General features: G+C 45.4%; 1 protein-coding gene across 1 annotated transcript; it reads left to right on the top strand.

Moving 5' to 3' along the window:
• Positions 1-1796: 1796 nt before the first annotated feature.
• CD180 (CD180 molecule) lies at positions 1797-23663 on the top strand. The gene is given in 8 exon segments (XM_064642311.1): positions 1797-1973; positions 16651-16776; positions 19470-19633; positions 20278-20288; positions 20291-20842; positions 20845-20914; positions 21683-21715; positions 23570-23663. Coding segments are annotated over 8 exon segments (1227 nt in total).
• Positions 23664-24639: the final 976 nt, after the last annotated feature.

Genomic DNA, 24639 nt, shown 5'->3' with positions numbered 1-24639 from the left:
ATGCCACTACGATACATGAGTGCTTCAGAAAAAACATGTTCATTTTCACAGCAGCCTGAGGAGATGGACAAGGGGTAAGGATGTGTGGGAGGTAATAATTTTCATTTTACAAGAAGCAAGCCAAAACTGTGATCCTCAGTGGTGGCCAAACTCAAAACCAGTCCCCCTGTTCCCATTCCACTCCAGACTGGAGAAGCATAAGCCACCCATCCCCAAGCTGGAGCACAGTGCTAGGCTCTGCAGGACAGCACACAATTTAGTTTGTGACAGAGGCACCAACATGGGCTGGTGCAAGTCTCAGGGCATGTGGCCCATTGAGCCACCCCAAGAGATGAAGCAAGCTTGGATTGCCCCAGGGGAGGGTGTGCATCAGGCTTTATGTACGCAGGATTTGTGCTCAAAAATGACCAAGTATTTTGGCTAAAGTTTTCCAGCAAAATCAGCTTTCCTCAGAGATCAGGTGAGGAAGTGATCAACTCAAAGTCTCACACTTTGTCAGAATCTGACAATCAGAAGTACCAGATGACCATAATAATAAGCTCTAACCCTCACAATGAGAAAATAAGTAGCATGTCTGACCATACTCAAAATTGAGATTGATTTTGACATTCTGACAGCACAGTTTTAATTGCTGTTTATATTGCATCATTTTTGTGTATCCACAGAATCAATTAACAAAGCTGTCAGCAGCTAAACACAGTTGCACTTGCACACCAGATTGAGGAGATGGACTGGGGTGGTCTCACCTGCGCTGGGTTGCAGATGGGCTGGTACTGCTCTGGTCATTGCCACCTCTACCCAGGGCCACCTGTACTTTCACCAAAGTCAGGAGCACAGTCACCATGGTCACATTAACATACAGAATCACAGAGTGGGTCAGGTTGGATGGCACTACAATGGGCCATCTGGTCCAATCTCCCTGCTCAAGCAGAGTCATCCTGGAGCACATAGCACAGGATTGTGTCCATATGGTTCTTGAATATCTCCAGCGAGGGAGATTCCACAACCTCTCTGGGCAATCTGTTCCAGTGCATGGTCACCTGCACAGCAAAGAAGTTCTTCCTCATATTTAAGTGAAACTTCCTGTGCATCAGTTTCTGCCCGTTGCCTCTTGACCTATTGCTCAGCACCACAAAGAAGAACCTGGATACATCCTCTTGACAGCCTCCCTTCAAATACTTGAATACATTTATGAGGTCCCCTCTCAGTCATCTCTTCTCAAGGCTGAACAGTCCCAGCTCCCTCAGCCTCTCCTCATAAGAGAGATGCTCCAGTTTCCCTTATCATCTTTGTAGCCCTCCACTGGACCAGGGCTGAGTAGAGGTAGAGGATCAGCCCCCTCAACCTGTTGGCAATCCTCTTCCTAATGCACTCCAGGATACCATTGGCCTTCCTGGCCACAAAGCCTCACAGCTGACTCATGGACAGCTTGTTGTCCACCAGGACCTCCAGGTCCTCCTCCACAGAGCTGCTTCCCAGCAGATCAGCCCCCATCCTGTGCTGGTGCAGGGGGTTATTCCTCTCCAGGTACAGGACCTGCACTTGCCCTTGTTGAATTTTAGACAGTTCTTCTCTGCCCATCTCTCCAACCTGTTGAGGCCCTTCTGAAGGGCAGCACAGCCCTCTGGGGTATTGGCCACTTCTCCTAGCTTTGTGTCATCAGTGAACTTGCTAAGGAGGCATCTGTCCCCTCATCCAAGTCATAGATGAGTAGTTAAACAGTACAGCATTGAACCTTGAGGGACACCCTTACTGACAGGCCTCCAACTAGACCCTGTGCCACTGATTTCTACCGTATGGAATCTGATGTTCAGCCAGTTCTCAATCCACTCATTCAGCCTACACTTCTTGAATTCGCCTATGAGGATGTTGTGAGAGACAGTGTTGAAAGCCTTGCTGAAGCTGAGGCAGACAATATCCAGTACTCTTCCCTCATCCATCCAGGTAGTTTTTTCATTGTGGAAGATAATCAGGTTGGTCCTTTAGTGAATCTGTGCATACATATCCATATGCACTGAAAAACCTTGTTGCAAGGATACATACAGCTCAGGGCCACATTTAGTACCAGAGGTTTTTCATGAAGAAGCCAGTTTGTAGGAGTTCAAAGGACTCCAGTTTAATCATGACAGGTGAGTACAGTTATGTGGGTCCACCTTTCCCAGCTGGTGGGTAAGTGCAGCTATGAGGACGAAGGACTCTGGGAAGAATGCTCATACAGCCATCATGTGTTTAAGTATCATAGTCTGTCACAATCAGACTCCCTTGGCACAGTGTGATTACTAAACAGCAGTAACAGTCAGAGACCCCAGAGCACAAACTATTTCCTGAACCACTGACGTGAATTCTGCCTAGCTGTGAATAGAACAGACATGACTAGGTCTGAAACACAACAGCTTAAGAAAGATTTTCTAAAACTATATATGTGGAAAGCCAGCAGCTCAGGCACACAGATAAGTGATTACCAGACTCAGCTATACCTGTCAGATCTGTGCCACAGAACAAGTGCTGCGTGTGATGTGCTCCCTGCTGAATCTGAGAGGCCTTACAGTGAACGACATTAAAAAACCTGCATCAAATGACATTAATTCACTGCTACAACACGTGTGCATTCAAAGGCATTGTTGCCGTGGAATTTTGATGCTGAAAAAATCTCCAGAGCAGTTAATTAGGGGTGAGATAAGAAAGGGTTTATTTTGCCAAGGCTAAGATGTTACAAGACGCACGCCGGCCGTGCCTGAGATGTTACATCTTATAATACCATCCATCCAATCCCAGATGTGTCCACCCTGTGGCCTTTACTCTGGTCCGCCCCGGGGTCCACCCCCTGAGAAATGGGTTAGAGGTTTTGGGACCCCGTGTTCGTCCCACCTTCCTCTTCATCAGAGCACAAAGGGTACATAGTTACCTAATTCTTGACCGTATTCTGTGGTTTAGGCCCTGATATGCTCTTCTGCCAACAATCTAGGCCTTGCCTTGACAAAAGACTAAACATCTCTGCTGTATTCAGGAATAGGATTGATATAGGGGGCATAGAATGGGGTAAGAGGGTTAAGGAATGTATAAACAAGGGTGCTAGAGAAAGGGAAAGGGACAAGGGACAAAGGAGGGGGGGGGAGGTTGCTGTTTTTAAAATCTACTTCCACTACTTATAAAACTTACAAGTCTTACAAATATTAGAAAAAATAAAAAAAAATTAGGGGCTTAAGGCATCAGCATCATGGTGGTGGTGCAGCACCACTGCCACTTTTTGCTCTGATAGCCAAAGACTGGAAAGCCTCTGCAACAAACCTTCATATGCCTATCTCTCAGAAACCTTTGTGATCATCTTCTTTAGCATAGTGGCAGTCACCCCTCTTTTGCAGCCCCTCACCAGGTGCTGCCCTAAAAGCAGCCAAATGAGCAACATTCATTTGGAGGAATTAATGTAACTAATTATATTCAAACACCAACACAATCCATCTGCAATTCTTACCCCAATTTGCTAGCTAACAGGTAGTGAGTCTAAGCAAGCACAGGCTCTTGCAGAGCAAAACCAATGAATTTTCTGAATATTCTCATGGTATGCAATTTTAAACCTAAAGATGAAGCAGAGACTTTCTTTAGTAAGATCTTTCTGCCAAACTCTCTGAACACATCTGCCTTTAAAGTAGACTTGAACAAAATATTTTATATATATTGATCAAGTGACACCAACAGGCTCAGTAAAATCTTCTAGCTCTGTTTTTAGGAGTTGAGAATAAAGAAAGTTATATTTTGGAGGAAAGGAGAGTAGCAAACCATGGCTACTGATATTCAAATGACAAAAATATCTGAGAGAATTCCAGATGTCAGCCATGTGTTATGGTTTAATAGTTCAGCTGTGAGTCACAGGCACAAAAATCTGTTATGAAACACATGCCTGCCTGCCTGTGTGTGTACACACACCAGTGTGGACTACTTAAAACAGAAAAGTTGTAATTTTGAGGTCTTTAATAGCCCTGGAGAAAAGCAGTTAAGCTGTGCTGAGGTGGAAGAAAATTAGCACAGTTTGTACTATGCCATGGGTGAAGGGTGCAATGATTTAGTTGCAACGTTTACAAACTGAAGTTAGAACTAAAGAGAGGTTAAACACCCATTTGATAACATATGTAATCCTTTCAAATCCTAAAAGTCCAATCACACCCTGTGTCTTGAATAATCACTAGCCTAAATCACACACACCCCTGCCACATGAAACTCAAGTCCAAGTAATTTTTAGCCCAGCTCTTTCACACTGTAATATTTATACTGTAATTTATTAGGTGCTTTTAGCATTTTTTTTTCTTCTCACATAAAAGGAATGAATATCTGTGACATCAATGTTTAGCAAGAGATATCACATGCCCCATCTCCTTTCTGGTGGAGAAAGACAGTCGTTTATTGCTCTGTGTCCATGAGTAGGCACCCATTGCTGATTGATTTCAGCTATCTCTGGTTTTGAGTGGTCAGTCTGCAGAGGAGCTGGCAAGCAAGACATTCCCTCTCGGCTGTCCTCCACTCCAAGGTGGACCTGACCAAAATAGGGACCTGTATGCGAGGAGAATAACGTACTTGGCTTATCAATTTTTCACTCCTAGAACCAGTGTTGCCTGTGCCATGCTCCTACACACTGACATCAGCCTGCTCTCTCCCTCCCTGCCTCTCTCCATCTGGGTGGCTTTTCCAGGGGCACAGCAAGTCAGGAGCTTTGGAATCTAGACTGATTGGTCTCAGGGAATTTGCACAGCAGTGAAATCCATAACGAGCTATGGACACTTTGCCATCCCCAAGAATTACACCCCTGAACATCCACAGACATTTGCATATTGCATGTTTTCTTGGCTGATTGCGAATGCCCATTTTTATTTGGACATGCTCGTGGCAAGTCTGTGGACCCACAGAGCCATGTGAGTGTGCATGCAAACCTCAGCCAGACAGGCCAGCATATCAAGGGCACATCCATGTGGAGTGTAGTAACTACATGATAGGCATGCACAGACAGACACATATTTTTATGAAAATTATACCTCTAAAGATATGTTTAAATAACACATATTGGAGGATTTTAATGACTCCATGAAAGGACAGGTGGGATAGGTGCAATAAAGTGGCTCAAGCAAAATCACTCAAAAGAAGTTCATGCTGGAGAGTGGAAGGATGAGGAGCAAACTTCAGCTGTGGGACAAACAGCAAGGTGCTCCTCAGCAGTGGAGCTGGTTGAAGGCTATCTGCTCTTTGGGGCCTCCAGGACACACTTATCAGCTGCTGAAGGGTCGTCATCAGATTCAAGGAACTGAAAATGGGTTGATGCTGTCTCTGTTCTGGTCTGGAAAAGCCAGAGGCAGATGGTGCTTGCTAAGCACCTGTGTGCCAACAGTGTACCAGAGGTTTTGGTCTGCCTCAGGAGTGCCTGCAAAGAGAACAACCCTCTGCTTGGGAACTCACAAGAGTGTTTTATATTTCCCCCAAAGCTCCCTACACTGTAAAGCACAGGTTTGGGGGCAGGGAAGGAAGGATGTTAAACCTTACTGGAAAAAAAAAAACCACCAAACAATCGTCAAACACTCTTATGCTCTGGTCTTTGCAAATTAAGATTTCACATGGGAATTTGGAGAGGTGCAGTGTTACCAGATCTGGCAACGGCAGCCCCCTGCCTACGTAGCTGAGTCTTATTTATCTTGCTGTGGTTTCAACTTAGCTGAGTCCCACAGCAGTGAGGATTTCAGATGCAGTGTGGCTGAGAAGCAGCAGCCGGCTTTCTGCCCTGAGAGGCATGGGGAGCAGCTGGACTCCAGCACTGGGCACTTGCTTTGGAGGGAAACCTTTGCCAACTGGCTCCCTGTGTGGTGACGGACTCAGGGCAGGCATGCATTGCCAGTAACACCTCGTCACAGAGATACCACTTATCTCCTGTGTGCAAATGGAGAACATCGGCTTCTTGTGGCAATTGTGGCACAGCCCTAAACAGCTTGCAACACAAGCAGAGAGCAAGGGCTGTTCGTGATACCCTCCTTTGAAGCATTACAAATATTGCATATAAAACCAGCCCCAATTTGGACAACTCTTGTAGAAAATCCCCAGATAAATGCATCTCCCTGAGCTGCTGCTATTTATGGGGGCTGGAGTGCAAAAGCATACCCCAACAAGGGCAGGAGTTTGGCTCTGTGGGCATGACTTGATAAAAAGTCAGGCATGCCATGAGGTTTGCAGACATATATAACAGAACAACAGCATTTACATGATTTTTTTGTCTGCATTGAGACTCAATGAGAAACAGGGTTGATGGAGGCAAAGTGGAGCAGGAACAAGCAGGTGCTGCAGTGGGAGATGGCAGTGCATGGAAACAGACACTACTAGATTTAAAAAAAAATAGACTAGAAAGGACAGAAATGCTACAGGAGAGGGTCATCACAACTCAACAAAGGCAATCTGCTGCTTCAGAGGACTGAGGTTTGCAGACTGGGGCCATGGGCAAAGGCCCGTAGGTGTCAAAGGGCCACTCTGCATGTGCTTGGGACAATGGGGCATTGGAGGTTTCCTTAGCCAGGGTAAAATAAGCTCTCCAGAGAGGTGAGACTTGGTGCCTACCCCACCACCTGCCCCGGTGTGGGGCAGAGCTGCTCTGTGCTTACCTGCATCCTCTGGCAGCAATTTTTGCAAGAGGCCTTTTGATGATGCAGTCCATCAAAATGTGCATCGTGCTCCAGCTGTTGCTGTTGGGGTTTGCTTTTTTCTGAATGATGATTTTTCATAAAAGCCTACCCACTTCAGAAATATCGTCACAGAAATAAAATAGCAGTAGCATTACTTATTTCCTGGAGGCTGCTACCAAAGCCATGTTAGAATAGCTCCATCTCGTGGAAATCAGCAGCAGCAGTGGGGGCAAACGACGACTATCTGGGAGAAAAGCTGTAGAAAAATACTGGCAACTTTCTCCCTGAATGCATGTGCCAGCAGTGGCTTTGGTTCCCATCCACAGCAGTTTTGCTTGTCCCATCTCTCCCAGAGGTTCAGCCCGAGCTGCAGGTTTGAAAAAACTGTAAAATATCTACGTGCAAAGCCAGCATAACTAGTACATTTAATCAGATTTTTGACATATAACTGTAGTATTTACACAGCTCCTGTATGGTCATGTTCAGAGGTCAGGCGAAGTTTAGGGCCGTGTGGTGGCTTCAAGCTCTGTCACACAGAGCTCCACTTCGGACTATGTCTCAGAGGGACCCCCTCTCCCACCATCACTCCCTGCCTTTACTGATTAATTTACAGCTGCATCTGCACCTCACTCAGCACTTTTTTCTTGTCTCTGTCGTCTGGTTTCCCTTTGTCTGTACCTGTGTGCATGCACTTGTTAATCAGGGGGAACAGTTGTACTGCAGAGCTCAAATGCGTTTCTGTCTTTAAAGACTTTCCAGTTTAGATAAGAAATTCATGAGGTTACGTTTTAAAATAATAATTACTCCCTCTTTCCTAATGTATGGTCCGATTTATTCTCCTGTTTATCCAGACTCTTAGTTTTACTCTCTGATAACAAAGTTTATTTAAAACTTTCTGTTTAAAGTCTGTTTAATCCATGTCCTGGGGAACAAGAAGTGAATTTCAACATGAAATACATGTCCTTTTGGTTTTGCACTGTTGCCACCACTTAGAATCATCTAAGTGATGACAAAATCTTTCAGGCTTAAGAGATCTGACAAACATCCCATAAACTACACGAGACATCAACAGGTCACCAACGTAGATCACTGAACATAGATGCAACAAACTTCTCAGGAGAAAGAGCACTCATCTGCAAGGTGCACAAACATTTAAATAATGTGAAGAAGATGGATTACCCTGAAGAGAACTCTGCACTGCCTTGCCATGCTCAGGGTATCCCAGAGTGCCTTAGCAAACAGTGCCCACTCAGCACATGGGACAGAAAAGCACAGCAGTGTGCACTCCAGGGATCCCATACAGCTTGCAGCAATGAGGTCCAGATTGATAGCAGTTTTGAAATAGGACCTCGACAAGAAAGGCCATGGAAAATGCTGTTAACTGAAAATCTAGACACAGACATGGTTGAAGGAAGGCTCCTGGAAGTAAATGGCAGCAGGCAACTCACTAAATCTGTTACAAACTCCAGCTCTTTGTCCTTCCCTCTGTCCTTTTCTCTCTAAGAACCTCCCCAAGATCCTGCTCACTCCCCAATGGTGGGTGTGACTTCTGAAAGATTGGGTCCAATAGGAAGCCACAGATTGCTGACAGCATGACAAACTACAATGCACATATGTGCTGGGAACACTTCTTTACATGTGGTTTCATCTCCACAAGCTTCAGGTGACAGCTCTGACCAGCAGCTGCCAGAGTCAAACAGGCAGAGAAGCAATGGAGCAGAGGGGACAGGGCCTGCAGTGTCAACAGCCTGGAGGATGTTAGGCAGGGGAAAGGGTCAATTGTTCTCAACAGTCAACAGCAAAATAAGCAATGAGTAAAATTAGAGCAAGGAAGCACCAAGAGGAAAAAGCCTGTAACTGATGGCAAGAGTAATTAGGCAACAGGCCCCAATGCCAGAGGAAGAGCTGACTATCAGCCAACACCATCCTAGCAAGACTTTGTCATCATCACTTGTGGGAGGATGGAGGCCAGCTGCTGCTCCCTTCCTTTTGTGCTACAGAGATTAGCCATCCCAGACCTTCCCTGCTATGGTGGTGATGGTTCAGCTGCTTCCAGCCACCCCAGGAGAGCACAGAGAGAATTTCGCTGCGAAAAACAAGGGAAGGCTATGGCTTGCTTCTCGCTTTCGTTTGAAGGCAATTGCTGTTTTCAAGGGATGGCAATATGCAAAGAACTAACACCAAGATAAGCTGCAGTGTGAAGCTCTGTTGTGCTTTCTTTCATGGCAATGAAACCTTGCCAAAGACGGAGTTGCTAAGTGAAACACTTTTAAAAGACTAATGACCAACCTGCAGACAGTTTCTGGCAATAGTGTAGAACATTTGCCCAGCAATCTTTCAGGGGGCTGAAGCATAAACCAGCCTGTCTCTGACCTGAATCTGACGAACTCAGCAAGTCTAAACATTTCGCGAATTCTTCTCCTTGCACAGAGTTTTGGAAAGAGAGACTAGGTATTTGGTGTATATGTTAAAAACATAAAAACAAAAAACCAAAACCAAAAAACAAAAACAAAAAACAAACAAACAAAAAACAAAACAAACAAACAAAAAAAAGAAAGCAGACATTAGAACAGACAGAATTTCTGGAGAAAGTATCTGATGGAAGAAAGGACCGGTGGCCCCAGGTCATTGGACTCTGCTGAGTCCAGTCAGCAAAGGGGGCATGGCCCCACTGTGGAATAGCTCTGCATGCATGGGACCACTCTTTTCAGATCCACATTTCTAGTTTGACTGAGTTACAAGAATTTACCATTTCAAAGCCATCTGATAGAAATGGCTCATTAGCAGCACCCAACTTCAGTCTCAACTCCCAACAGCCACATAAAAAACTCAGAATTTTAGCAGAGAGGTTGGTTTGTTTTCTCATCAGTTAATCAAATCAGTCAATGATTCATGCTTGGCAAGAAAGCCAAGATCACTGTGAGCATAGAAACTTCAGAGCCCCATCTCTGAAGCATGGTGAGGACAAAGGAACAAATGTTATGCTGTGGCAAAACATATTTAGAGCATTGACATATTCCCTACCAGAACAGTATGCATTTTACCTCGTTACATCCCGTGTCATAACCAGCAGTTACCTGCTAGCTGCAAGGATGCTCATCAGGCGAAGACCATCAGTGTGAAAGACAAGAATTTATTAATATGAATGGGGGAGAAAGAGGAGGGAAACTTGAGAAGTTAATTGATGCAATCAAAACTGTTGAAATATCACTTCAAGTACCTAAGGCATCTGGCTGAGCACAACCTATTTTTTTTTCCTTATCATGGCAGTTTTGGGATTCTCCAATTATTCTCACTCATTCTGACCAGAAATGCCTGCTCCTGCATTTCAGCAGGTGGAGGAGAAGAGGTGGCACTCATCTGCCTATACAGTCTCACCAGCAGCCACCCTGTACCAAAGGGTCATGGAAACCCCCTCTCAGCCAGGACAAGGCTGGGACATTTTAAACACACTGTGGATGTAGCTATGGCTCCTCACCAGCATTTCTTACTTAAAAGCAGCATAGAGGTTTCTCTCCTCTCTTCCTGGAGCTCTATACACAACAATTCATGTCGCTTAGCAACAGGGCTTCCTTTTAAGACGCTCTTTTGTCATTTCAAAGCCTCCATGCCAGAAGTTCTTTAGATAATCCGAACTCACACAAGCTCCATCAGTTTGGCTCTTTTCCTTTACCTCTGCCTGGTCTCCTCCCATTGTAAGGTTAATATCTGTGTCCAGCTGAAGAAAACCAAATCAAACAATAATGCAACTCCGAGTGATCAGTCCAGCTTCACTGTGCAAGGGCTAATTAGAACTTCCTTTCGCCTAAAGCCATGCCAAGCAATGACCAACAGAGACCATCTGAGGAAAGGAGAAGCTCACAGGGGTTTTAATTCTGATTTTTTGCTTACTAATCAAGTCAGACTTCATAAAACTACGAGATTTCTCTATTGTCCATTTGGGATTTAAGACTTGTGCAGCCCGGTTTGACAGATTCTGTACTGTTTGGAGAGAATAATAATGGCTTGTTACTAATGATTGTGAACTGTATTTTATCTTGGCTTTACAGTACTTATACAGTACTATAAAGTGCTAGCTCCCATGGGGAGTGAGAACACCAGGTCTTTTGCTTGTTTAGGCGGGAACAGAGGCTGAATTTTTGAGACAGGAAAAAGTCTCACAGCTGTTTCACAGACTAACAGAGAGCTGCCCCACTGAAGTCCTCAAGATATTTTATGAATTTTTTAAAAATCATAATCTACTTAAGCAGCATAACGCAACAGCAGTAGCTACACAGAAACAGTGTCTGCAGGGAGAGTATAGGAGATGTTTTCCCTTTGAAGATGAAACATGGATGAACAAGACACCAGTAATGAATCAGTTGCTAATTCCTGTGAGCAATTTCCTTCCTATATAGTGTCTTTATCCTGGCTATTTTCAGTCTGCATTTGGTAGGACTTCACATAGCTTCACATGCGTCAGCCATGGCCAGCTCAGCTTCCTGGCTGGCAGACAGGACTCAGGATGCAGGCACAGGGGCCACTAAGCCCTGTGTTCCCTGGCCTCTAGCAAGCTGCAGTCATCACCTGAAAGTCTGTTCATCCTGTCTGCTTACAAATTAGCACTGATACCCCTTCTGAAGCCAGGAGTTCCAGGGCATGGCACAGGAGTAGTCCCATGGGTAAGTACCTGCATATCAATCTTTTTGAAAGTTACCTCAAATAAAATCCACAAAAGAACAATCCATCCATAGTGAGGCAGCCAGAGGAGTTCTCACTCTATTCGTTTGGAATATTTCTATGCGCAGTGCTCACATCATGCCCCTGGTCACACCGTCCCTTGTTTTTCAAGGGACATCTAGGTCACTACCAGTGCAAGTGATTTGCTCAAGTCATGGAAATTTCAGACTGAAGCTGTGACATGTCCTCAGCAATAACCTCAACCATCAGTGCCAGAGAACAGAAGCTGGTGGCTTGGTCAAGGAGTTGTGGCAAAGCAGAGGAAGAGGAACACCTGGGGCAGGGGGATCCTTCAGCCTGGTCTCTGGCTGCCCAAAAGATCCATCAGTCACATTGGTACCCAGCTGGGAGAGCATCACAAGTGCAGTCCTGCAGCTGCTGTCCCACTTTTGTCCCCAGCACCCCTAAGGGCAAGCAAGGGGACATTGCTCATGTACACAGAGAGCATGGGCTGGAGAGCATATCTGACTGCTATCTCCTGCCCTTTAGGATTTCAGAAAGATCAAATGCTGCAGCATGAAGCAGTGTGCTTTCACATGAAGTCTGGTAAAGTCTGACATGTTTTGCAGAAGCCATTTCTTCCTGACAGTGATTTATGCTCTTGCTGCATCACCTTGTTTTAGGCTTCTTAGAGTGCAGCCTGAGCCTGCAACACCTGCTGCACAGGCAGCAGAGCCCACGCAGGTTTTCCTGTTCGGAGATGTGTGTTTGTGGCAGGGCAGGTGGTCCTGGTCCTCCCCAGCTGCCATGTTTCATCTTCTTGGGGTATCACACAGGCACAGCGGGAGAGCTGTCACAGCACAAGTCACACTGCTTCAAGGCAGATCCTGGTCTGGGTACTTAACATGCAGCATTTAAAGCAAGCATCTGGATTCCTATCTCTTGTTCATGGTACCAAATAAAAGAACAAACAAGGGAAATCTTGAAATCCATACTTGAAGGAAATGGCCGAAAACTATTTTAATCCTTTGATCCTGCATAGGATTTATAGATATTTTGGAAACCTTGATGTACTGGGTTGGCAATCTCTTTTTCTTCAGAGCTATGAAAGACCCAGAGATTGACATGATTTAAATGTTAAGTATGAGAGAATGAAGATCTCATAGGGATTCTGAGGGTATTAAAGTCTTTTTAATACAGATACACAACTCACTGCACTTTTTTTTTACATCTTAGATTGATTCCCACTTACTTCTACAGTCATTACACAATTTTTCCAAGGCAACCAAGGAAGAGGAGCAATTTTCTAGGTTCATCCCACCTGCAGCACTCCTTTTTGAAGGAGTGGCACTCAGTGCTCTGACCAGGAAACCTGAGCTGGGCCAGGCCAGGCACGGCACAAGGTCAGCCAGGTGGATTTGACATCAAACATGATTTCTCCTCAACCCAGCCAGCCATCCTCTTACCCAGATGGAGAGGCTCCTGCGTCTCACCTCCTCCCATCCGGAAATGGGACCCACCTTTCTGTGTCCGGGGTGGGAACTGGCATCCTGTGAATTCAGCATCATGCCAACAGCCTATGTGATGCCCAGGTCTGTGCAACTTGGCTGGGCTGAGGAGCACACCAGCGCTTCATTGTCAGGGTCCCTCTGGGACTAACACTACATCCCTGGTGGGGTTTTGGTGCGGGAAGGTCCACCGCCCATGGGCAGACACTGTGAGTGACTCACTGCATTTTGGTAAGCCTTGTGAGCTCTATCTAGCTCAAGCCTGTCTAGCTCAAGCCTGTCTAGCTCAAGAAATCAGCTTAAAATGGAGAACCTATGTGGGATGTACCACGCTCTCCAGGGGACTTTCTAACTGCAGGGGAGACTCACTGTGGGGTGCCACAGCACTGGAGGTGCAGTGCAGAGGGAGTAATGTGCTCAGCCCTCAGCAGCATGCAGCATCTCACGAGCACTTAGAGATGAGCACAGTCACACTGGAGGCAATTATTACTGCTGCTGTTTGCGTGCTCCTAAATTCACCATCTTCAGAGTGGAAAGAGTTTCAGCCAAGCACAGAGGAGGTAAAATTAAGAGCAGCAAATTCCTCATGAGGGGACTCTCCCAGCAACCCCTGTGGTCTGACAGCCCCCTGAATGCAGTGATGGAGGAAGAATCCACCCAGCACCTGGGAACAGCAAACACCAGCAGGCAGAAGAGCAACCCTGGATGAATACGAGAGGTGAATCAGCCTGCAACAGCCTTGGCTGCTGCAGTCACAGAGTGTCTGCAGCCTGCTCAAGCCCATGGTGGGTGTCCATAGCAATGCCCCCTGCCAGCACCAAAACCCTCTCCTGCTGCCATAAATTCTTACCTCTCCCCATTTTGTTTTAAAAGCACAAAGATCTAAATTAATCAGATAGGCACAGATTATGAATAACTCAAGTTCTTCTTGACCTTCAGTCACCCAGTACTTATTTCATAACAAATTCTTCATTACCTGAAGTGTTGTGTGCAGTTTTGGAAGCCTCAATATAAGATATAAATCTATTAGAGAGCATCCAAAGGAGGATCACAGTGATGAGGGTCTGGAGGCAAAGCCATATGAGAAGCAGCTGAGGTCACTTGGTCTGTTCAGGCTGGAGAAAATGACACAGCTTCCTCATGAGGAGAAGCAGGGGCAGGCACTGATCTCTTCTCTTTGGTGACCAGTGACAGGACCGAAGGGAATGGCATGAAGTTGAGTCAGGAGAGGTTTAGGTTGGATATTAGGAAACAGTTCTTCACTCAGAGGGTGATTGTGCACTGAACAGGCTCCTCAGGGGAATGGTCACAGCACCAAACCTGACAGAGTTCAAGAGGCTTTTGGACTATGCTCTCAAGCACATGGTGTGATTCTTGGGGTTGTCCTGTGCAGGGCCCAGAACTGGACTTTATGATCCTTGTGCATCACTTCCCACTCAGGATATTCTATGATTCTATGAAATTGAGTCAGGCCCCAGAATTCATTATTTGAATAATAAATCTTCCCATTTCCTCAACAGCATGGAGTCTCTCCCGTGTTCATGGAAGACACAGTCTTCCATGAACTTCTCCAACATGAGTCATCCAAGAGCTGCTCCAATGTAGGTCATTTTTCCACGGAGTGAAGTCCTTCAGGCATAGGCTGCTCCAGCATGGGACTCTGACAGGACCGCAGGTCCTACCAGCAAACCTCCTCCAGTGTGGGCTCCTCTCTCCATGGGTCTGCAAGTCTCTGCCAGGTCCCTGCCCCAGCATGGGTTTCCCATGGGTTCACAGCCCTCTTTCAGGCATCCACCTGCTCCAGCGTGGGTCTCCTCCACAGGCTGCAGGTGGAACTCTGCATCCCCATGGTCCTCCATGGACTGCAGGGGGACAGCTGCCTCACCATGGTCTGTACCACAGGCTGCAGGGGAATCCCAGCTCCGGCACCTGGAGCACCTCCTCCTCTTCCTTCTACATTGACTCTGATGTTCCTCTCACATATTCTCACTCTGCTCTTCTCTGGCTGCAATTACCTCTGCACAATATTTTTTTCCTTCTTAAATAGGTTATCACAGAGGCATTGCTATCATTCCTGACTGGCTCAGCCTTGGCCAGCAGTGGGTCCATCCTGGAGTCATTAGTTCTTCTGGACACGGGGGAAGCTTTTGGCAGCTTCTCACAAACATCACCCTTGTAGCCCCTGGTCACCCACAACCCCCCCACCAAAACCTGGCCACACAAATCCATTACACAGGGATGCCCTTGAGCATTAACATGGGAAACGGCAGATAAACAAGAAGTAAACGTATCATACAAATTCCTCTGAACTTCTTGCAACCAGCTGCAGGGTGAGCAGAATTCCCAGAAAACACAAGACTGACTGGGAAAGAGACAGAGCTGTTAGTGGGATGTGGAGTGAGCTTTTCAGTTTGTCATTCAGAGAAGCTACTTTCTTTTGTATACTATGAATTAAAGAGGACTAAAAAACCCAGCCAATCAGGTCGGCACAGAAGCATCCTAGTGGCAGAATGACACAGCAGCAGGTCACCGGTTCTGTGGCCTCTCAGTGCCTGCCAGCCTCAACAGCCCACCCAACAGCTTTAGCTAAGTATGCAAAATGGACTGAGCTCTGCACTGGATTTTAAGCTTCCCTCCTGATATGTTGACTGCTTCCCTCTCCTCAGCTGCCTGTAGGGATGAGCACAGCATGGCTCAGATGACATCAGCTCCAGCTACCAGCACAGCTGTATTTCAGAGCTGAAGCCACTGCTTTTGTGCTTGGCCTTGGCACCATAGAAGCTCAGGTATCTCCACCTTCCCGGGTGTCAAGCTTGATGCTCTCCAGTTGGCATCTTGATTGCTTGAGCCTTCACTGACTGAGTTACTGGTGCTGGATCAGCTCTTTCGAGCTAGGGCATGTTTGCTGAACCCAGTAAGTTTTCATCACACCTTTCTCTACTCTTCTAGAAAGACTGCTGCTTACGGAAGCCTACGGAAGACAAAGTTGTCAAGGTGATAACTCAGTCATTTAAGAAAGGAAAGAAAAAGGCACATTGAGCTGTTTGGCTCAGAGTCAGCACTCAGTGCTGTCCTGGGCCATGAGGACCAGACATCTTTGGCTGGCACAAGATCCCCTCCTGCCTGCAGCTGCCACACACAGAGCCATCTTAGAGATGGTTAGTTATATTGTCCCATTCCAAAAAACTGATCATTCCCTGTAAGCTAAATACAAGAGAAAGAGTGTTCATTTTCAGATTGAAGTATTGCTTTTTAGCTCTACTGTTTCTACTGCAAGAGTCATGCATAAGCATCACAATCCTTTTTCCAGAAATACAGGCAAAAATCTTAGAGTCACAGAATCATAGAATGGTTTAGGTTGGAAAAGACCTATAAGGTCATTGAGTCCACTGTAAAACTAACACCACCAAGTGCACCACTGCTACCAGTCCACAAAGCAGAACTCTGGCCTTCAGCTGTTTTACAAGATTTTGTGCCTTTCCTAAGTGATTTATCAAATTTTGTTCAACTCAAACTCCCCATTGCACTAAATTCCCCTTTGGTGAGATGCTACAGTCTCTTCTGCACTACCCTGTACTTAGCAGAGACATTTCACTCTACATGAGCATTTCCCTCAGTTTCCACTTTTTAAAAACCTGTTCTGCTCCAGAAAAGCATCAGTGCACAGTAACTTGGCTATATTTAAAGCAGACAAGTTCCTCTTTTGCTCTGAAACTACTGTTTTTCTCACACTGAGTCTGGGAAGTCCAGCAAGCTTATTTTTTCCTGGCAACCCGCTTTCTAGCCAAGTGCCCCAGTTTATCTGATCTCTGGTCAGTCTCACTTTCATTCAGGGAAGGCAGCACAAGATCAGCCAAGATGCAGCAACCCACCTCTCTCCATCATGGCCTGTGGCTTTCACAGCACTTACCTGTGTCAGCTGCAAAGCATCCGGTGCTGTAGAGACGATGTGCGTGGAGGTGAGTGACAGACACCAGTCCCTCTTGATATACAGGAGCTGGACACATCTGAGGTGACTACCCGCCTGCTAACGTTCCAATGTTTCCAGTTCCCAAGGGATTTATCTCAGGGGAATTTGAAGGTCTTTATCAGAGAAATAAGGCAGGTGTCTTGATATATGCTTAGGGACATCAGCCACTGTCCCTCCTCCTCATCCTCACACCTGCACATCTGTGCACCCTCACACTCTCTCCCACCACTGATGGAGACTTTGGGAGCCCATCAAACTAGCACTGGTTTGATCAAACCAGCCCATCATCCCTCAGAGAGCTTGAAGGATGATAAAGTTTCACAGGGGTATTTAAGAGGTATGAGAGCCAGATAGAGGATTTTTGTCTCTTGTGCTGTGCTCTTCATACAGGAACTTGTACACAGTGGTGGGATGATGACGTCTCTATTTGCTGTTTGGTCAGTATGCAATACCACATGAAATTAATAAGAAAATACCAGGGTTTTTCCAGAGGTAGAAGAAAAACTGACCCAATAAGATTTTTCTTTTTTTTAATCTTTTCTTCTGTTGTCTTTTCTATTCCAACTGGGAGACAACAGAAAAAAAGTCAAGGTTTTTGATTCAGGGAAGAAGTGCAATGGAAAAGCAGCCTTAAGCAGCACACATTTGGGGCCAATAACAAATTCCTCATTGAATTAAATCTACAAATCCCTGAGCACTCAGAGCTGTACAATAGGATCCCCATCAGGATAGTGTCTCTTCAGCTCCCTGTGAGAGCCACTTCATGCCCTGAAGCATATGGAGAGTTGCTTACTCACTGTTTTATTTGAATGGCAAAACATAGGCACTGTTGTCCTTTATAGTGACAGCTAAATAACTTTTATCTGTCTAAACTGCACATAGCAGCAGTTAGCTCCACAGGTTTTTCTTTGCTTATCAGTACTGAAAGCATCAGCTTTTCTAAGGCAGTATTTTCCCATTTTTGTAGTGACTGATACTGTATTATTTCAGTTCTTCTAGGCTGGACCTGAGTCCCTGCGGTCCCTGTGCTATCACAAGTATTATCACAGCAGGTACTGGGGTGGCTTTCTGCCCCCCCCGGCCACGGCTCAGCACTGACTTGTCACTCTCTGCTGGTCCTGTCCCTGGGTGCCGTCCAGCTGGCACAGAACTCCAGCTGGGACCTAGCATGCCAGAGGGAGCAGGACAGTAGAGGAGCTGCACTCCCCACCCAGATGGGGAATTTGGTGGTGACAGTCCCTCTAGACTTCCTCCACCATGCTGCTGCCAGCATCTCTCTGCCACTGCCTAACAGGCTGCAGTGCCTGGAGCAGTGTCAGGTCATGTTGCCTCACAGAGACTCCCTGAACAGCATCCAGGTACAGGATTTGTGCTTAAAGGAAAGGAAGAAAGTGTTCACCATATCCAGCTTGTGGCTTGCAACAAATACTACTAATTAGCCCTCTCCTCTGAAGCTGCTGAGTGCTGACACTGCCCACCTGCATCTCCTAAGCCAGAGACAGGCAGAGACGTGGTTTAGCCTGAAATAGAGTTGCATGTCAACAGAACGACCTGAGCCCCATGCTCAGACTATTCCCCAGGGCCCACAGAGATTGCACCTCAGCAAACCCCGACAGGCCACGTGCTCCCACCCACAGGGTGCACATCTGCACTCTCCCTTACACGTCACGGGCTCCAGGCTCCAGGGCATTTCCCTCTGAACACACAACTGCTGCCCCTGCTTGCTCTGCTCCACTAGCAGAATTGCTTTGTATCACCTAAAGTGCTTGTGCTGGCCAGCTGTGCCACACATGCTTTTACTTACCCACAAGCAGAACGCCTGCAAGGTGACTGGCAAGGGTATTGCCAAAGCTGCAGCTCCCACGTAGTCCCAGGGACCCAACCTTTCTAGGCTGGGCCTGGGCGAGGAGGTGGCTGGTGCTGCACTGGCTGTGCTCACACTCCCCATTGCAGAGTGGCAGCTGGGACCAGGGCAGTGCTCTGAGCACTCCCAGCATTTGGAGCAGTAAGGCAGCCTGTTTCAGGATGGTGCTTCCCAGATTCTGGTTGACTTCTGTGTAATCACCAGACAAAGGCGGGTCAGGCACATTTAATGAATTTCCCTGGTAGCCACAGAGTAGACTTCTCTGTGTAATAAATTGATTTATTTTCACTTAAACTGAAAATCCTTCATGGACATTTTAAGACTTAGCATTCCTGCTGTCTTCTCACTGCAGGGTGTAAATGTAGTTCATATCCAACATTTTCCAGACCTGCTTTTTTTTTACCTCCTCTCTGTAAGGTTTACTTAAGACTTCTCTTGTAGTAAGTTTTGTTACAAGACTCATGATATTTGGAATTTAAAACTACTTTGTAGGAATGCTTTTTTAAGGATTAATAATTCATCCAGAAGAGTAAACAATTCTTGTATGTGCTAACTTTGATAAGTAACTACTGCAAATGAAACACACTTCAAATTAGTACAAGAGAGTTTCAAGGTATTCATTTTAAAAACACACTCCACAAAACCCCCAGGCTGTCCATTGCAAGCTTGTGCTGAGGCTTCCCAGGGTTTTGGCTGCTGCATTTTAAATAATTCAAAACTCTGTTTGGGTTTATTTGGGGGTTGTGCTAGTTGGGTTTTATTTTCCTATTTATATTCACAGTACATAGCTCTTTCAGCTTCACTGTAATCTTCCACAGATTACAGCAAATAAAAGCCATACCCATGAAGGTTTAGGACTGGGGAAGCTTTCTGAAAAAGTACCTGTCACAACAGAAATCCTCAACTTCAGCTTCAATGTGCTGCCTTCCCTCCAGGATTCAACCTTCTCTGAGTTGAAGTTTCTTCTCTCGGACTTAACAAGGTATGGAAGGAGCATCTTCACTTCTGCTCATCACACTGGTGAAACCTCCTGCCCCTGCCAGAGACAGAGACCTCTGGAGCACACCACAGCAGCATCTCCCTGCCTTCACAGGGACACCTTCAGACAGCTTCAGATAGCTGGTGAGTTTTTTTGCTAAGCAGAGATTGATCCACTTGGGCAATATCTAGGCTTCTCCACTGATGACAATCATTTGCAGAACAGTGGGTGAAACAGGCATTTTCCAGATATTGCTGCTTCTAAGACAGTAGTGACAGCAAAGTCACTGCAGCAGGTTTTTATTCATTTTTCTATATTCTTCCCTAAAATCTGGAGAAAGACATGTTTGGTCCTTGGAAATTTTCATTTTATTAAGTTGGACACTAAAAACCTCCTGTCTCCCTGCCTCCCACTAATGCCTCCTCACACTCACCATTTCAGGGCAGGTTTTTCTTCTCAGCAGAACCCTGTAATTAAATGTGAACTTAAAAGTACCAGATAAACATCACTGAAAAAGACACTTTTATCGTGGTGAAGGGAACTGATCGTGAGCTTTTACAGACATGAGGTTCAGTTTGGGTAATCACATATACCGGAAGAGTTTTGCGAGACAGGCCACTGATGCTGCTTTCTGCTGTTTTCTCAAGGTGTCAGATCAACCGGGTTATGATGGCACCTTTCACAGCAACAGGCAGCTGAAGACAATTGTGCTGACAGGAAACCTGCTCATGTTTCTGTCTCACACAGCGTTTGCTGGCCCCCGTTCCCTGGAGAAGTTTGTCTTAACACAGACAGGAATAACCAGTATGTCTTTCATTCCAATGACAAATCTGGACGGCTTAGATACCCTCATCTTGGGCAGCAACCACATCTCTTCATTGCAGCTTCCTCCCAGCTTTCTCACTCAAAACCTCAAATACCTCAACTTTCAAACAAACAACACAGGAGCAATCACAGCAGAAGATGTGCATGTTCTGCAGAATATCAGCATCTTTAAAGGCAATGACATTACATACATTGAACCTGGAGCCTTCCAGTCCCGTTTGGACTTCAGGGGCTGTGCTGACATCTCTGGGGTCCTGGCAGGGATATAGAACTCCACAGCCAAGACCCTCTGGCTGGGAACATTTTGTGGTGTGGAAAAGGAGCCCTACGTAAGCCCAGATGTTTTACAAGGCCTCTGTAATATTTCTGTCAAGGATCTCTATCAGCAGTTAGGCATTTCAGAAATCTAAGTGCTGACACATTTCAGTGCTTAACCAAGCTCCGAAAACTGGGCCTAACATTGCCACTGCATAATCAATTTAAGTTACCCCTCTGGACTGCACCTGCTCCAATATTGGTTTAATCACCTGGTACAAGCCAAATCTGAATAAAATTGAGGACCCAGAAGGAACAAGGTGCTCTGAACTCCAATCACTAGCTGGGAGTCAGCTGCCCACCGTCTCGCTCTCCTGTGGGATGAACACAGCAGAAATCATTGCAGTTGTCCTGGCTGTTTTCTCCTGTGGTACCATGTTCATTCAGGGTGCTTTGTATTTCCAGCAAAATTAGCAGCGAATATATGTTTATTACGGAGATGCAGAAAAATATCTATAGCAATTGTATTATGTTGAAAGATATCTTACTGCTTTTGTTTGTGGCCTTTTTTTCCTTAACTTTTGTAATACCCTTTGTATTATAACTTTCAGAAAAATAATGAAAAAATTAGAACTGAAAAAATAAACTATGACCTGAGCCTTGAATATAAATATCTTATAGAGAAATCTCTGTCCAACTCAAGGTTAGTCCTGGTGTACCAGCTAGTATGGCTAATGCACTTGTAAAGGTAAGATCCAAGGGCAAATCTTCTCTTTAAAAAAAGAAAACTCTACCACCATCACTCTCAAAACCAAACAAACGAACAAAAACCACCAAAAAAGAACCAATTAAAAACCAAATCCCACCCTCTGTCAAAATATCCTTGAAAAGCAATGTTGTTTAAGAGCTGGCAGTAGTGTACCCCACTCTGCTAAAAAGTAAAAAAACTACCTGTGAAAAACAGGCACAGCTTCATAGTCATGTAAGACATATTCCTGCAGGACTGTCAGAAACAGCCTGTATCAATTCTATGATTTCTTTAAAATATTTCTTTAAAATATTCTTGATCCTTAGAAAATTCCTGACCATTGGACCTTGTTTGTGCCTTTCCCACCCTGAGGCAGGCTATGCTCCTGTGCTATTTTCTAGACTCCACAATAAGTAGAGACTGGCAACCATTTCATCTTTAACCATAAAATTTGTAGATTTGGTCAAGATCTGTTGGCACTACGTTTGCTTGCACAGGGCAAAAAACCCCAATGCCAATAGCTATGAGACATTCCTGTGCCAGCCTGGAGTAGACTGTTCTTTCCAGTTGCAGCCCAGGAGAGAAAACTAGAGGCTGCAGAGGGGGCAGTGCAGTGGACATCATCATCCCACAGGTGCACCTCATGGCAACAGCTACTTCACAGGGCTTCTGGTGGGCATCCCTGGAGTAAAATTAAGAGTCTTTCTGCTTCAATGGGATATGCAACAGCTAGGAAGGAATAAAGCCTTGTTATTATTTACATAAAACCAAATCACTTTCTCTGCCATCACATCTGAATAAACCCAGTAGCAAGACAGAGTGTGCATCTGATCAAGGATCTAATGGAAGCTTGCTGTGCCTGCTCGTCTGCCCTTTGTTACCATAAAGTGATTGATGTCACTAGTGCTTTAATAACAGCCTAATACAAATGTGTAGCCACAACCTTCTTGGGGGGGGTATGATCCTTCCATCTCCATTGCAGAGCACGCACCACATGGAGTCTTGCCCTGTCCCAGCATGGCTCCCTGATGTGTTATGCCTGGAGATGCAGTTGCTTTCTTTCAGCACTTTCCATGCCAGACTCCACATTCAGCTTCAGCTCCAGCCCAAAGGCATTTCCTCGACATTGTCCTCTGTAACATGCTCACTAGCTAAAGTTTCTAAGATTCCTGCTGGATTAGAAAGTTTTTGCTCATTTCTGATGATACTGCTGACGAGAGTCCCAGCTTGGTCTTCTCTGGTAAGAACTACCTCATGAAAAGCCCCTTTTACTGTCTATTAGCAGATCAGATGCATACAATGTGTACTCTTGTGGCTTTCAGATGCCTTCACATCACTGCCACTGCCTTACCCTGCAGCTTCTCCTCCTCCCCTTTGTAGCCACATGTACCTCCTTTTTCAGTTGCCTACAAACATACCCAAATTTGGGGTACCAAAGCGTTGCCTCTCCTCACAGCTCTCTGTATTGCTGGTTCATATTCCCTGTTCTTGTGGCCACTGACCCTCCCTGCACTGAAGCCCCCTCCTGACCCCATCAGCAGGCACTGCACTCCAGCTGCCCAACACCAAAGCCACATGAGCTGCCAACCCCAGGCAAGCCCTTCTGTTCACAAGGGCTGTTCAAGGGAGAGAACTGTTCCTGAGCACATCATGCTGCCCAAGGGGAGCACACCCTAACTTGTCCTTGGGAGCAAGGCAGGGTTATTTCTGAACTGAACCCAGGGTTCAAGGTGCATTTTCCCCTCCCTCTGCAAATCCAACTGCTTAATTGGGCAACCTCTGCTATCTAATAATCCAGCATGATTGCCAGTGTGTGTACCATACAAGAAAGACCTGCTTCTTCCATTGTTTCCCTCTCAAAGTCATGGATTCAGGGAAGTGTTAGACAAATAGTGATGTTAAAAAGGGAGTGTAACACTCCATAGGCATAAAAAAAATTCCCGCAAGTATCAGGTAGCAACTGTGTGAGATTCACAAATATTAGTGACTGGAAACTGCATGTTGGGCTGAAAGGTATTCTGAAAGGCCTTTTTGTTTGGAGAGACCACCACAGGATTTAACCACCACCAGTTTCTGAAATGCCTCCTAATCCAGTGTAAATTCACGTGCAGACTTCACTTGGTGAAAACTCAAAAGATGGCTGAGAAGGCGAAACGTGTTCCCGTGCAGTATCTGTTTGCACGCAGAGTATTAAGACTTCCCTGAAACCCGCCCCTTCTCTCTGCCCAACTTGTTTTAGATTACTGTATGTAATTTTGTATTACTGTATGTTGTATTTTTTGTCTTTACAGTGTCATCTCTCCTCTATTTGCCTGCAAAAAAGCCATTCATAAGACATTGTGCAAACAACAATGCTGAACAGCACATGCTATGTGTTTCAGGATGCACAAGTCCTAAATACAGGGATTGATTATTCTGAAGGAAAAATTATCTATGGATATAATACACTAAAATGTCTAGATTATATATTAAGACTTTTAAGTCCAAAGATTTAGTCTTCTGGGATTATTTAGTAAGGATATAAATGGAAAGAGACAACAGTTTTTCCTTAAATAACTGCTTACCAAATCAAGCTCTGATGTGATGCACTCTTTGGTTTTAAGTCAGGCCTTTTATTTTTTCAAACACAGCTATGGAGCCAGCACAGAGAGAACAAGGGAATTGCTCGAGGTGAATAGTGCTTAACAAGACTTCACTTACCACCTTGCTGGCTCCTGGGCTACAGATGTCTCTGAAGTCATGGTACAACTCGACACCGCAACATGGAATTTATCAGTATTTACACAGAGAAGGAACTTGAGCATGTATTCATTAGGAAGTCACATTTCAGAGACTGGTAAGCTCTTACCTTTATTTCAATAGGACAAACCAAAACTCAGAGCCAAGTTCTTCCTTCCCTAACTGTGCTTAAACAAGGTGATCTCAGTAAAATGCAAGTCAATTTCTGAAAGAGGATTTTACTCTGTTTTGAATGGGCCAATTTCTACATATGTTGACTTAAAAAAACACACCCTGATGTCAATGGTACATCTTTTAAGAACTTTCTCTCATTCACTAGTCTTGTCTGTAGCTGGAAAAAGAGCAGTCAAGATCCCTTCCCAAACACTCTACACCATACCTCCCTCATCTGACAAAACTGATGGAAATTCTTCTCTCCCAGCAGAAGATGACATTCTTCTCC

Source organism: Pseudopipra pipra, chromosome Z, assembly GCF_036250125.1.
Source record: "Pseudopipra pipra isolate bDixPip1 chromosome Z, bDixPip1.hap1, whole genome shotgun sequence".
Classification (NCBI taxonomy): domain Eukaryota; kingdom Metazoa; phylum Chordata; class Aves; order Passeriformes; family Pipridae; genus Pseudopipra; species Pseudopipra pipra.
This window is presented reverse-complemented; position numbering and strand designations above follow the sequence as displayed.